This window comes from Pseudoliparis swirei, chromosome 3, assembly GCF_029220125.1.
Source record: "Pseudoliparis swirei isolate HS2019 ecotype Mariana Trench chromosome 3, NWPU_hadal_v1, whole genome shotgun sequence".
Lineage (NCBI taxonomy): Eukaryota > Metazoa > Chordata > Actinopteri > Perciformes > Liparidae > Pseudoliparis > Pseudoliparis swirei.
The window spans coordinates 22,396,917-22,411,893 of record NC_079390.1 but is presented as its reverse complement, the minus strand read 5'-3'; the positions used below and the strand labels follow the sequence as shown (position 1 = coordinate 22,411,893).

At 43.6% G+C, this 14,977-nt stretch overlaps 1 protein-coding gene across 1 annotated transcript in view; it reads left to right on the top strand.

The window, feature by feature from the left end:
* Window positions 1-6,670, top strand: part of klf8 (Kruppel like factor 8) — a 47,424-nt gene extending 40,754 nt beyond the window's left edge. The window contains exons 4-7 of the mRNA XM_056441656.1: window positions 62-296; window positions 2,168-2,279; window positions 6,027-6,166; window positions 6,379-6,670. Coding sequence (XP_056297631.1) covers window positions 62-296; window positions 2,168-2,279; window positions 6,027-6,166; window positions 6,379-6,560 — 669 coding nt within the window. The 3' untranslated portion in view covers window positions 6,561-6,670. The remainder of the gene's footprint in view (window positions 1-61; window positions 297-2,167; window positions 2,280-6,026; window positions 6,167-6,378) is intronic.
* The last annotated feature ends 8,307 nt before the right edge of the window (window positions 6,671-14,977 follow it).

Below are 14,977 nucleotides of genomic sequence, written 5' to 3'. Positions count from 1 at the left end.
GGTCAAATTGACTCCAGCGGTAACAGGAGGGTTAAGGCCACTAACCCCTCCCCCCCTCCAGGTCCTCTCTCCGGGCTCCATCTTGGCGACGCAGGGCGCCGGGGGCCAGCAGATCCTCCACGTCATCCACACCATCCCCTCGGTCAGCATGCCCAGCAAGGTGGGGCAGCTGCAGACCATCCCGGTGGTGGTGCAGTCGCTGCCCGTGGTCTACACCACCATGACCACGGACGGCGTCGCCACGGCGGCCATCACGGTGCCGCTCATAGGCAGCGACGGGCGCTCAGAAGGATCCGGTGAGTGGCAAAGCGCCAGTTAGAGTCGGGAGGAGTGAGCGCCGGGAGGCCGGGGTCGTGTTTAAGATCCCTGTGGCCGACTGTGGCATTGCATTGTGGGTAAATCCATATTTGCTAGGAGCAGCTTTGCACACGTCGTCTTTGTTTTTCGGATCGCTGCCGCATAGTTTAGTTGTTATATCGTAGTTTAACACACACACACACACACACACACACGCACACACACACACACTCCTCTTCCACGTCTGCCTCGGTGACCCTCAGTTCCAGCTGCTTATAGAGAATATTTAAAAATAAATTTTCCAGGAAAGGTCGTCTGTCAGGTCTCCTCCCCTTGAGGAGCTACTAGTACAACTATACTACTACTATACTGCTATACTAGTACGACTATACTTCTACTATACTACTATACTAGTACGACTATACTTCTACTATACTACTATACTAGTACTATACTTCTACTATACTACTATACTAGTACGACTATACTACTACTATACTACTATACTAGTACGATACTACTACTATACTAGTACTATACTACTTACTAATATACTATTATACTACTACTACTATACTATTATACTACTATACTATTATACTACTATACTATTATACTACTATACTATTATACGACTATACTAGTACTACTATACTACTACTATACTTCTTACTACTATACTATTATACTACTACTATACTAGTACTACTATACATCTACAGTAGTTCCCGGATCTCAGGAAGCGACGAGCGGCCGACGTTCACGTGGAGATGTGTGGGAGGAAGAGGAGGAGCTGGATAGGTAGACGAGGAAGGGAGGGAGGAAGGAGGAGGAGAGGGTGAGGGGGCGAGAGGAGAGGAGATGGGCTGCTTTGCATTTGAAAAACCAGCTGCAGCGGTGGGGTGTGTGTGTGTGTGTGTGTGTGTGTGTTGGGGGGGCGGGAGTACTAATTTTCCAAAGACAAAGGCCACTTTTTTGCCATGTGACCCTCTCCATACCAACTCCCCCCCCCCCCCCGCTCGCTCTCTGCAGGCTGTGTGGACTTTGACCAGCGTGGCTGCCACATTCCTGCAGAGAGACCGAGAGGAAGAGGAGGGGGGAGGAAGGGGATTCATAAAAAATATATAATTCGGGTGGAGAGCGACGATGGAGGAGCGAGAGACTTCACACACACACACACACACACACACACACACGTAGCTGCTGTCTGTGACCAACCACAGCGATGAGGAGTAAAATAACCCGTTTTAATAACAATAATAATTCATCCATCACAACCATTCACGTTCATAACTTCCACTCACACACCTGTTGCTCCGGAGCGGTCCGGTCTGGACCCTCCTCTTCCTCACGGCGCGTTCAACCGATGGCAAACAGTCTGTCACCGCGGAGGTCGTATCATACGAGCGCTGAGCGACGCTGCGGCAGAGAGAGTGGATCATCCTCAGTGGGGGTCCTCACACACACACACACACACACACACACACACACACACACACGGAGCTAGGCTTTGTCTTGCTAAGTTGCTGAATCCAGGCGTCCCTGTGAAGAAGTTATTAACCCCCTGCTGTTTCCTATTCTCCCTCTTCTTCCATTTCCTAATTCCATCCCCTCATTCCTCACGCTCAATCTCTTCCCATCCCATCTCCCCCGGCTTTAAAAAAAAAAATGTCCGCCTCTTATCTTCCTCATCTTTATATTGGACTTCTTCTTCTTCTTCTATTTCTTCTTTTATTTCTTCTTTTATTTCTTCTTCTTCATCTATTTTTTCTTCCTCTTCTTCTTCTTATCTATTTCTTCTTCGACTTCATCTATTTCTTCTTCTTTTTCTTTTTCTTCCTCTTCTTCTTCCTCTTCTTCTTCTGTGCAGTGCGCATCAAGCCCGGTTCAACGTCCCCGGTGGAGTACCAGAGCGACAGCGACGCGGAGAGCGGCACGGAGTCCGGCTCGGCGTCGCTCAGCGCCCAGAGCCTCGACCACGGGTGAGTGACGCCGCCAGAGCGACTTGTCGTGAACCGCGGCGGACTTTATTTGCCGCACGACGGTGACGGATGACGGAAAATAGGAATAAATACAAATGAAACCTGAAGTGAAGGCCATTGGAGAGGTGTTAAGAGGCTGATGACGGCCTCAGAACGTCTGCAAACTCTCTGCAGGTCGTATCTGTGCGTGGCAACTGGAAATCTGCTCCCCCCCCCCCAAAAAAAGGTGCAGTTGGCTGATTAACACCGTCTGACATCAACGTCTTCATCAGTTCAGCCGTGAGGCTCATCGCCTCAGTTATCAGGTTGTCGGGTCACGTCTGTCATTCAGATGCATGCAGTTCCACACGTGGCCACAAGTTGGCAGTAATGTGTAAGTGCACAGCGGAAGTCGATCATTAGGAGCAGAAGAAGAAGAGGAAGAAGAAGAAGAAATAGATAAGAAGAGGAAGAAAAAATAAAAGAAGAAGAAGAAATAGAAGAAGAAGAAGAAGAAATAAAAGAAGAAGAAGAAATAGAAGAAAAAGAAGAAATAGAAGAAGGAGAAGAAAAATAAGAAATAGAAGAAGAAGAAGAAATAGAAGAAGAAGAAATAGAAGAAGAAGAAGAAATAGAATAAGAAGAAGAAATAGAAGAAGAAATAGATAAGAAGAAGAAGAGAAGAAAAATAGAAGAAGAAGAAGAAGAAATAGAAGAAGAAGAAGAAATAGAAGAAGAAGAAATAGAAGAAGAAGAAGAAATAGAAGAAGAAGAAGAAAAAGAAGAAATAGATAAGAAGAAGAAGAGGAAGAAAAAATAAAAGAAGAAATATAAATAGAAGAAGAAATAGAAGAAGAAGAAATAAAAGAAGAAGAAGAAATAGAAGAAGAAGAAATAAAAGAAGAAGAAGAAATAGAAGAAGAAGAAATAAAAGAAGAATAAGAAATAGAAGAAGAAGAATAAATAGATGAAGAAGAAATAGAAGAAGAAGAAGAAAAAGAAGAAATAGATAAGAAGAAGAAGAGGAAGAAAAAATAAAAGAAGAAATAGAAGAAGAAGAAATAAAAGAAGAAGAAGAAATAAAAGAAGAAGAAGAAATAGAAGAAGAAGAATAAATAGATGAAGAAGAAATTAAAGAAGAAGAAGAAATAGAAGAAGAAGAAGAAAAAGAAGAAATAGATAAGAAGAGGAAGAAAAAATAAAAGAAGAAATAGAAGAAGAAGAAGAAGAAGAAATAGAAGAAGAAATAGAAGAAGAAGAAGAAGAAGAAGAAGACAGTTGTTTGAGAACAGGCAGCTTTGTCTTCAACATGAAGTCTTTGAGCTCCAACACCAACGATGACGAATGAACTCGTGAATCTTCTCTGTTTGATGTCGTCTGTCAGAAGAAGTTGTGTGTTTGTAGAGTTTTAAGCATCTCTAGCAGAGATCTAGTGATGACACGTCGCCCAGCTGTTGGTCTCGTTACGACCACATGTTGTTGTTGTTGTTGTTGTTGTCAGGTTTCTGTTTCTACGCGGAGGTTTCTATGTGAGGTGGTGAGTTTCAGAATGTTGGTGGCTAGCTGCTTCCCCGTGTTTACAGACGTTATGCTAAGCTAACGGGACAACGACCTCCTGCATGAGAGCCAGACGCACTTTAGAGTTGTTCAGCCTCTTTTTGTTGTTGTTTTATGTCTCTTTGTAGTTGTTTTGTGTCTTTGTTGTTGTTTTTAGTCTCTTTCTAGTTGTTCTGTGTCTTTGTTGTTGTTTTTTGTCACTTTGTTGTTGTTTTATGTCTCTTTGTAGTTGTTATGCATCCCTTTGAAGTTGTCTTTTATGCCTCTTTGTGGTTGTTGTGTCTCTTTGTAGTTGTTGCGTGTCTCTTTGTAGTTGATGTGTCTCTTTGTAGTTGATGTGTGTCTCTTTGTAGTTGATGTGTCTCTTTGTGGTTGTTGTGTCTCTTTGTAGTTGATGTGTCTCTTTGTAGTTGATGTGTGTCTCTTTGTAGTTGAAATGTCTCTTTGTAGTTGAAATGTCTCTTTGTAGTTGATGTGTGTCTCTTTGTAGTTGATGTGTCTCTTTGTGGTTGTTGTGTCTCTTTGTAGTTGATGTGTGTCTCTTTGTAGTTGATGTGTCTCTTTGTAGTTGATGTGTCTCTTTGTAGTTGATGTGTGTCTCTTTGTAGTTGATGTGTCTCTTTGTCGTTGTTGTGTGTCTCTTTGTAGTTGATGTGTCTCTTTGTGGTTGTTGTGTCTCTTTGTAGTTGATGTGTCTCTTTGTAGTTGATGTGTCTCTTTGTAGTTGATGTGTGTCTCTTTGTAGTTGATGTGTCTCTTTGTAGTTGATGTGTCTCTTTGTCGTTGTTGTGTGTCTCTTTGTAGTTGATGTGTCTCTTTGTCGTTGTTGTGTGTCTCTTTGTTGTCTCTTGTTTGTTCCTGGGTGGGACGTGTCTCTTTAAGTGGCCCCTGCATGCTGTGTGCCCTTGGTGTGTGTCTCCTCAGTGAGCAGCGCCCTTGGTGTGTGTCTCCTCAGTGTGTCCTTGGTGTGTGTCTCCTCAGTGAGCTGTGTCCTTGGTGTGTGTCTCCTCAGTGAGCAGCGCCCTTGGTGTGTGTCTCCTCAGTGTGTCCTTGGTGTGTGTCTCCTCAGTGAGCTGTGCCCTTGGTGTGTGTCTCCTCAGTGAGCTGTGCCCTTGGTGTGTGTCTCCTCAGTGAGCAGTGCCCTTGGTGTGTGTCTCCTCAGTGTGTCCTTGGTGTGTGTCTCCTCAGTGAGCGGCGCTCGGCCCTGAGGCGTCACACGTGTCGTCTGACCCTCCGATGAGAACCTCTCCCACACGCCGCTCACACCTCAGAGGAGGAGCTGGGTTCTGTGCCACCGATCGGCCGTCTGTCGACCTGTTGACACAAACGCCATAAAGCATGTGCGCCGTCATCTCGGTGCAGGATGGGAGTGTGTGTGTGTGTGTGGGGCTCTGCTGCGCAGCAGGGTTTGTGGGAAATGCGGTCTCAGTGTGGATCAGCTCCCTCCTCCCCTGCAGCCCAATGACATCACTGCAGCGCTGCCGTGACTGGACACTTACATAACCTGATGTAACCCTCAGCGCAGCAGAGCACACTGGTCTCTCTCTCTGTGTGTGTGTGTGTGTGTGTGTGTGTCCAATGTGTTTATTAGTAAATCGGGACACAGCTGCTGCCACGCCCAGTAGGCGAGGCCGCCCGGGTGCAGCTGAAGTTCAGGGCGTGGACGTAGACGGTTGGCCGAGGGCTTTTAATCTTTCGGTGTATTCGTACACGTCTGTGTCAGAGAGAGAGAGAGAATGTTGATTTGTGGGTTTTTGTTCTTTGTGAGAACAATTGTGTGTGTGTGTGTGTGTGCGTGTGTGTGTCGCTGGGCGGGGTTGTCCTACAACCGGGGCGTCGTGATTGCGTAACGCAGTTTGCCGTCACACCTAAAATTGCATTATTCACGACGCGAAATAACAAAGTAACAGGAAACTAAAGGGAGGAGAGGCGTGGAGGAGGTGGAGGAGAGAGGGCGTGACTCTGGCGCCCCCCAGTGGCGCCTCACATTAATTATAATATATTGATAATACCGAAAATACACTTTGACAGCATTGAGAAGACAAAAGTAGAGTTTTAAAATGTATTTATTAGTCATTATTAAACATCTACGACTATATTCTGCTATTTCAGCCGGTGTCACGCTCCACGTGGATATACAAATTAAAGTATTACAAGTGTGATTTTTCCGTCTCCTTCACTGACTCCTTGTTCCTTGCTCCCTTCCTCCAGGTCGGTGATGGACCTGGAGCCCGTGGACCCGGACTCTCCGGACATCAAGAGGAGGCGGATCCACATGTGCGACTACGAAGGCTGTAAAAAGGTTTACACCAAGAGTTCCCACCTCAAAGCCCACCGGAGGATACACACAGGTAGACCCCCCCCCCCCACACACACACACACACACACAATGAGGTGTGTATCTTCAGAAGAAGACGGAAAAAAACATGGGAATTCTGGGAAATGTAGTAAATGTCCAGACAGAGAGAATCTCTCGTGTGCATCCCGACGTTCCTCTTCCCTCCATACCTCCTCTCCTCTCCTCTCTCCCTTAACTCTTCTCCTTGTCTCCTGCCTCCTCCAGGAGAGAAACCCTACCACTGCACCTGGGAGGGCTGCACCTGGCGCTTCGCCCGCTCCGACGAGCTGACTCGGCATTTCCGCAAACACACGGGCATCAAACCGTTCCGCTGCACCGAGTGCGACCGCTCCTTCTCCCGCTCCGACCACCTGTCCCTGCACCGCCGCCGCCACGTCATGATGTGAACTGCACCCCCCCCCCCCCCCCACACACACACCACCCCCCAACACCTGACAAAACCAACCTCTGACCCTCTGAAATCCCCTCCCAGCACAATTTGTACCAGTGCCCCCCCACCCTCCAATGACCCTCTGCAGCCGTTTAAAAAGAAAAAAAGTCACGTACCTTCTTCATCTTCATCCTCCTCCTCTTCATAGTGAAATCACAGCCATATCAGGAATGTGTGTGTGTGTGTGTTTAGAGGTAGGAGCGGTTTGGGGATTTTTTTTCAACACATCATCACCACCGTCCGTCCAACAGCCCTCCATCCCTCCCTCCCTCCCTCCATCAACTCCAGCTGTCAACACAAGACGTCTCCTCCCCAAACGGAGAAGGAAGGACTGAAGGTCCCTCCTTCCATCCCTCTTTCATCACATGCATCCATCCTAAGGAGAGGAGGAGGAGGAGGAGGAGGAGGAGGAGGAGGAGGCGTGACAGAAGGGGGGCGGGGGGGGGGCGTCCCTTCAGCTGGCCAAACTTCCTCCTGTTGGTTTCCAGAGCGACTCCGAGACGAAATGTCACATTTTGTGGATTTTGGGAATCGACGGCCTCCAGGAAAGTCCCCCAGGCCCCGGAACCTTCTCCAGGAACCGTTGTAGGAACCCGAGCGTCTCCTCGAGGAAATGTTTCAGAACGATCGATCTCCATCGAGAGCCACCGGATCAAAGAAGAGTGAACTCAGACGACCTCAGGTTTGAAACGCGCTCGGTGCCACGGACACAAACACAAGTGTTACGGTTAAATCCACCGGCGCTGAGCCTCCAGACGCAGTTCCCCAGAAGGCCTCCGGGGGGCCGCGCTGTGTGTGTGTGTGTGTGTGTGTGCGTGTGCGTGTGTGCGCAGCAGTGACGAGGAACCAACTTGAGAAACTCATCGTTGAGTTTTAAAGATGCAAAAAACGTACAACAGATTCTCTGAGTTCCTGACACCGTTTTTTAAAGAGTCTAAAAAGCAACCAACCAACCCCCCCCCCCCCCTCTCTTGGTGCAGGGAGCTACAAGACTGTGAACTTTCTAAAGATTAATTTAGTTTGTATTGTATCAATCAGATTATTGTCATTCCCCCCCCCCCCAACAGTATTTGCTTTGTGCGTCGTCGTTGTCGTTTTTTAAATATCTTATTCTCAAATAAGGCCTTCAGTCTTTATCTTATTCTCCTTCCTCCGTAACGACATCCTTTGAAAAATGTTTTTTTGAATCAAACCCTCGAGGACACCGAGTGTCGAGATTACAAGAACAACTGTGTGTGTGTGTGTGTGTGTGTGTGTGCATGTCTCGAGACAAACATCAGAATTGAAGATTTTTACGAGTGTGTGGCCCGTCGAGCCTTAATTACTGAATCTTTGAGGGCCGAACCAGAACCAGAACCACCGGCCCGAGAGCCTCCGTTGGTTCAGGAGCACCTGGTTTCCTTGGAGTACTTGGTCTCTGGAACACCTGGTCTCTCTGGAGCACTTGGTCTTGGACCACCTGGTCTATAAAGCACCTGGTCTCTGGACCACCTGGTCTCTGAGCACCTGGTCTCTGGACCACCTGGTCTCTGAGCACCTGGTCGTAGGACGTAGCATTACTTGAACTTTTGTGTTTCAAAACCAGGAAGTAAAAGAAAAAAAAGGGCGCAACGTCGGCACATTTTTAAATAATTAAAGTCTCTAAAACTTGACGAGAGATTTCGTCTCTCTGATTGTTTCACCGAGAGGAAGAGAAAGAACATCGCTGTGGTCGTTTAAAGTGAAGGAGTGGAGCGAGCAGGAAGCACAGCGAGCCCTTCAGGTTCCAACATGGCCGCCGGTCGCTGGTTCTAGGAGAACCCGGATTCTGGTTCTGGGAGTTCTCAGTTTGACTTTCCCAACTTAATTTAACGCCTCAACAAACTCAGTCCCTGTGAATTTGTCTCGCTGTCTCCTGGAACTTCGCCCGGCAACTCCCCCCATTGAGTTAAGCCCCTCCCCCTAACCCTCTAACCCAATCGTGGGCCAGCTTTTTTGTTTCCTCCGGCTCTTCTTCTGGGCTGAACTCGATTCCGCAACACAACGCGGCCTCGGAGCGAGATCTGAACCGATTGTGCGCGGTGGTAGTGGGGGTCTATAAACCCGAGTCCCCGTTAGCTAGTGAGAGCGCGGCAAGAAAAAATAATAAATAATCCATAAAAAGACCCATAAAAAGTCCCTGAATCAGGTTTTTAAATATTGATAATCTGAACTAACGGCAATGACTTGTTGCAACCCCCCCCCCTCCCTTCTGCTTCAACTAAAAACCACAAAAACAAAAAAACATTGTTACTAAGCACATCTTTCTAGAAGAGTATATGCATTTGATTGCAATGTTTCTTTCTTTTGTAAACTGTTGATAAAAGACATTAAGGACAATGACAAATAATTAAGATAAATCCATGTACATAAATGTATATAATCAAAAAGTGCAGAGTAAATGTAACGGGTGAATTTCTATTTTTAACACTGACTAGATAATGTGAAAAGATCTTTTTTTCTTTCTTCTTCTGTTGGTTTGATGAGATGTGCTCCGTCGCGTGTTGTTTTCTTTTAAAATCTAATACGACATTTGTTTTGGTAGTTTCTTAAAAAGACAAAAGACAAAAAGAAGAGTTGGTCACTTGTGTTGTGCACATTGTTGCATGGAGCGTAGCCTTCCTGTTTCCTATCGTGACGTTGGTGAGCATGTGCGTGTGTTTGAGACATCCGTGACCCCCCAAAACACATCGGAAATTATTAATTAATAACGCGTTTGTTATTCAAAACGGAGCTTGATGTTTCTGCACTGGACCTCAATTAAAATATCACAAAAAAAGTCCATTAAATGTGAGATTTAGGTTGGTTTTGGTTTTTTTTTTTTACACTTGAGCTGCAGAAACTTTCAGGTTACAAAAATATATATATATGTTTGTGGTTATTTTTGGATTTGATTGTCGGTTTTTTAACTGATGTTTATTTTATAAACGTAATCCAGAGCTGCTGCAGGGACGAGTCCTAAAACAGGAGATGAGTCGGCATTTTTTACACTTCCGGTTTCACGCTGCGTCTCAGTTTAGAAAAAAAGAAAAAGAAAGTGTTGTGTTCAACACGAGCTGAAGAGAGTTTGGCGTTCAGTTCTCTGATTATAAAAACGGGTCAGTGAACGCCCCTCTGAATGTTAAAGGGCGTAAAGGAGACGACCAAGCGGCCTTCAGCTGAGTGGTGGAGACGTGAAGTCACGTGACCGAGGCGGAGCTTCCTTTAAACTTCACACATAGAAGAATCCCATTGGTTCTTTGAGGTAAGGGAACCGGTGTCGCTATCTTCCCGGTCCCGGTCCCGGTCCTCTTGCAGCGCCTCTATTGTCCAGAAAAAAAACTGTTTGATATTCCGACACTGAAGGAAGTACAAGTTGTCCCCGGAAAGCTCCTCCATGTTTTTAATCCCCTTAATTGCCCCCCACGCAGCACACATCCGGGTCCTTGTATACCCGGTGATGATAATCGCTTTAATGAAAGCACACTGATCAGCAGCAACAATGAGGTATTTTCTACCCAGAGACACAGAGTTATTACGGCTCAGGCTGCGTCGTTGCCGGGAGACTGATGCATGTGTTTGGGTTTTTTATTTTTTATTTCCCCCGCTTTCTGTTGTTGTTTTTGTTGTTGTTTGTTTGCGGTTTGTGCAAGCTTGTTTTTTCCTCGGTATTCTTCTAAATATTTTGTTTTTGTTTTCGCGTGCAAAGCGTGAATGTTTGATGCGCGGACACGCGGGGTGACGTCAGAGAGGTGACGTGACAACACCGAGTCTGTCCGCGTGCGAGGGGCCTCGACCCGCCTCTGCAAAAAAAATCACACATTTGAGGTATTTTCTATCGAATGCAGTAACTTATGGGCCAGTACTATATTTACCCAGTGCAATGCAGTTATCATTATAATAATACAATTATTAATAATATTTTATTTCTTTTTTCTTTTATATTTGTACAGAACAAATGTGTAAAGATCAGTGAGGAAGACGTGAGCTTTTTGATACTGTGACTCATAGTGTTTCAAAGTCAGTTTCTCCCTGTACAGTTGTGATTATTTGCCCCCCCCCCCCCCCCTTCCTTCTTTTATAGAATAAAACATGTTTTTGGTGCAATTTAACGCCTGGTGTCTGTGTTTATTATTATATCTTTATATTCTTATAATATATTTTATAACTTGTTTACATTTTTTTTAAAGAATAAGTACACTGGAATAAGCACAACATAAAAAAAAAAATACTCAGTAAAGAAAATACCATTTAAATGTAACAAATGATTAACAAATAAAAAATAATAATATTTCTGATTTTATTTGCGTTTTTATCTTATTTTTAAAATCAATTCCTGTATTTGTTTATGTATGTATTTATTTGTATTAACATTAAGATGTATGTATTTATTCATAACTGAACATTTTATTTAATTGAATAATTATTCAATTCAATTCAATTCAATTCAATTCAGTTTATTTGTATAGCCCAATTTCACAAATTACAAATTCTCCCAAATAACCCTTCAGGGGAAAAAGGAAGAAACCTGCAGGAGAGCAACAGAGGAGGATCCTCTCCTAGGATGGACAGATGCAATAGATGTAATCTGTACAGAAGGACAGATTTAGAGTTAAAATACATTCAATGAATATGACAGAGTGTATGAATAGTTCATAGTAGGCATATTCATCCATCAGGCAGATGGCGGTGGGGAGGAGTGGGCGGAGTCTCAACAGGACAGTGGCGTAGTCATGAGCAGGAATTCCACGACCCAGACGATCCATCGGGCAGATGGGGATCTATGCTCTCTCAGGGTCCGATTGACCCATGAGACGTAAAGTCAAAAGGACTTCCGGGGAGAAAGCAGAGTTAGTAACGTGTGATTGAGAGATGAAAATTCATCCTTAAGGAGAGAAAAAATATTCAATACATGTTTTTGTTTACTCATTATTTTCACATTGCACATGTACCCTTATTTATTTCCTCCAAACAAAACAATAAATGCCGATGCATTCATATTTCACTTTTATAATAACACGTCCCGGTCCTTCCACTAGAGGGAGCCCTGGGACAGAGGACCTGAGGACGACTGGCATCCAACTCCAGCAGCAGAACTATTAAAATAATAATAACTCTTTTAAAATGAAATGTACTCCCCTAAAAAGTTACTGAGAAAAATAAACATCCTCTATTTGCAATTCAAACCGGAGAAAACTGAGAGCCAACCGGGTTAATGAATAAAGAGCAACCGGAATAAGGTCATCAACAGTCATAAACATCTCTCTCTCTCTCGCTCGCTCGCTCGCTCTCCCTCCCAGGCCAATCATTGACACCCATCGTCGGTCAGACATGCGCATGCGCAGACGGACCTATCAACCCACATACAACGCAATAAAGAACTAGAGTGTTGTGAGTCGGACCGCGCCGTGGATCATCATAAAGCTGCGCACGTCCTCGTGCGTGCGTGACGTGCGTGACGTGCGCGTGCACGATTTAAGAGCAGGACACACGACTGAATAAAAACGTTCACGTGGTGTTGCGTCAGCAGCCACATCTGGGTTTATGACGACAACTCTCTGGCTCTCTCACCCGGAACTCACATGGGAGACCCCACCGCTACCTGGCCAGTAGTTGGCGCTGTAGGCTCAAGCATGGCTGTAGTCCAGCAGTAAACAGAGGAGGAGGAGGAAGAAGAAGAAGAAGAAGAAGACCCAATCCCAAAGTCCCCCTGAACCCTCAGGTCCTTGAGAGGCCTCGAACTGTTTAGTACAATTGTGGCTATTTATTTTATATATTTTACTCTTCTCTTAATCTTTAATCTGAGTGTTTCTGTGTACATTTGAATTCATTGGAGCCGCGATGGATGTTCAAGGTCGCGATGTTTCACGTCAGGAAGTTTCACGTCACGTGTGTTCAATGAAACCAGTACGTTCAATGAAACAAACTACATTTAAAGAAGGTTTTTGGAAACTTCATCTCTACGTAATGTCGGTAACTTTGGTCAAATCCCAACCTCCTTATTTTCTTTAAATTTAAATGATGGAAATTACAATCTCCGTTCACATGACGTTTTGCATTTTGTTGTTCACGAAATCGGAACTGAACCGGGAAAGAGACGTTTAGACCGACTGCACTAAGAACACTTTCTTAATATTGTTTTGAAAAAAATGGACGTCTCTTGTTTTGTTTTTATTTCCTATTTCTATTTCTATTGTCCATGCATGTAATGACAATGCATTTTATATGTATTTATATATATTTTCTCCGTGGAACAAACTACAAGCTGATCTTAAGCATCAAATCATAATAAATTATACGTTACATTATTGGTCTAATTATGGGAAAAGAACATGATATTATACATTACATTATTGGTTTAATTAGGGGAAAAGAACATGATATTATACATTACATTATTTGTTTAATTATGGGAAAAGAACATGATATTATACATTACATTATTTGTTTAATTAGGGGAAAAGAACATGATATTATACATTACATTATTGGTTTAATTAGGGGAAAAGAACATGATATTATACATTACATTATTGGTTTAATTAGGGGAAAAGAACATGATATTATACATTACATTATTTGTTTAATTATGGGAAAAGAACATGATATTATACATTACATTATTTGTTTAATTATGGGAAAAGAACATGATATTATATGTTACATGATTGGTTTAATTAGGGGAAAAGAACATGATATTATACATTACATTATTAGTTTAATTATGGGAAAAGAACAGGATATTATACATTACATTATTGGTTTAATTATGGGAAAAGAACAGGATATTATACGTTACATTATTAGTTTAATTATGGGAAAAGAACAGGATATTAAACGTTACATTATTGGTATAACGGTAAAATACCGTAAAATAAAAACGTCACCAGAAATTGTAAAAACTTTTCCGACCCATCACTAATCACTCGCTCCAGGATCAAGTTGGGAAGACACGTAAATCGTTGACTCTGATGTTTTTGTGTCTGGAATGTGATCGCTTGGGGCAACTGCTCTCCGTCAACGTTGGCCCGCTAAAGGTTATTGTCGTTGACATGCTCCGATTGTTGTGATAAGTGTCTGACGGCATCATGGAAAGAGCCATGCGGGGGAATATAAATAGAATTCCTCTCCTCACATCCACATTGTTGAAATTGTCAAAATACTCGGCCTTGACAAATCTTTTAAATAACACTAAACTCTTTTTCTTTTCTCCGATACTACTGTTCAAATGTTTGGCGTCACTTAGAAATGTCCTTATTTTTCAAAGTAAAGTACTGTTTTTTTTATCAATGAAGATACCATTAAATAAATCATGAATACACTCTCTACATAGTTAATGTGTAAATGACTATTCTCTGGTGTTTAATGAAGTCTCTACAGAGGTGTATAGAGGCCCATCTCCAGTGTTCTAGTGGTACATTGTGTTATCGCCTTAGAAGACTCGCGGAGGGGTAGAAAACCCTTGAAAACCCTTTTTATGTGAGCGCAGCTGAAAACAGTTATGCTGCTGAGAGAAGCTATAAAACTGGCCTTCCTTTGAGACACAAGAAGAACAACATTAATATTTACAATAAAAATCATTATTTCTAACCTTGTCAATGTCTTGACTATATTTTCTATTCATTTGATAAATAAAAGTGTGAGTCTTCATGGAAAACACCAAATTTTCTGAGTGAACCCAAACTTTTGAACGGTAGTGGAAACATAACCTTTGTATCAAATATTCAACGACTGGATCCACGCCGACTCCTTTCCTCTTCGTCAGCGCTCGTCACCAGAGAGATATCCAGGTCCGCCGAGAGGATCTCCGGCTGCGCTGCGGAATCCTCCAGACAAGTTTTAACAGGAGTTTTACTGCTGCGACTGTGGAATGAGCAGCGGAGCTTCAGGAAGGCCCTCAGATCGGAGCGCTCAGGAGACGGAGGCCAAAGAACTGTACCTGAACACCTCATGAAAAAAGGGACCGGGAGATGAACCCGGTGAGGGGAACGGGATGTAACGCCGCCGATGCGGGGAAAAAACATCGGGACAAGTTGCACATGTGCACAAAACACCAATCTGCTCTTTTATAATACTTTAAAAATGTCACGTTCACAGTCAGTACAGAGTTTTGATTGCAAAGTTATAAGTATTCATCGTCTGGGAACTATCGTAAAACCTACATTTGTAACGTTAGCTTTGGGATGTTGAGGTTAAAACAAGGGAGGGAACTACAATCAATACCTCAGACATAAGTCTTTTAAAGATTAAATTAATTTACTTTTAATTACTTTTCTGAGTGCTACATGACATGCAGAGAAAGGAGACTCACACTCTCGTGGAGGGCGTTGACCCAGAGAATGAGCAACATCTGAGGAACGCGTCTACGCACAAACG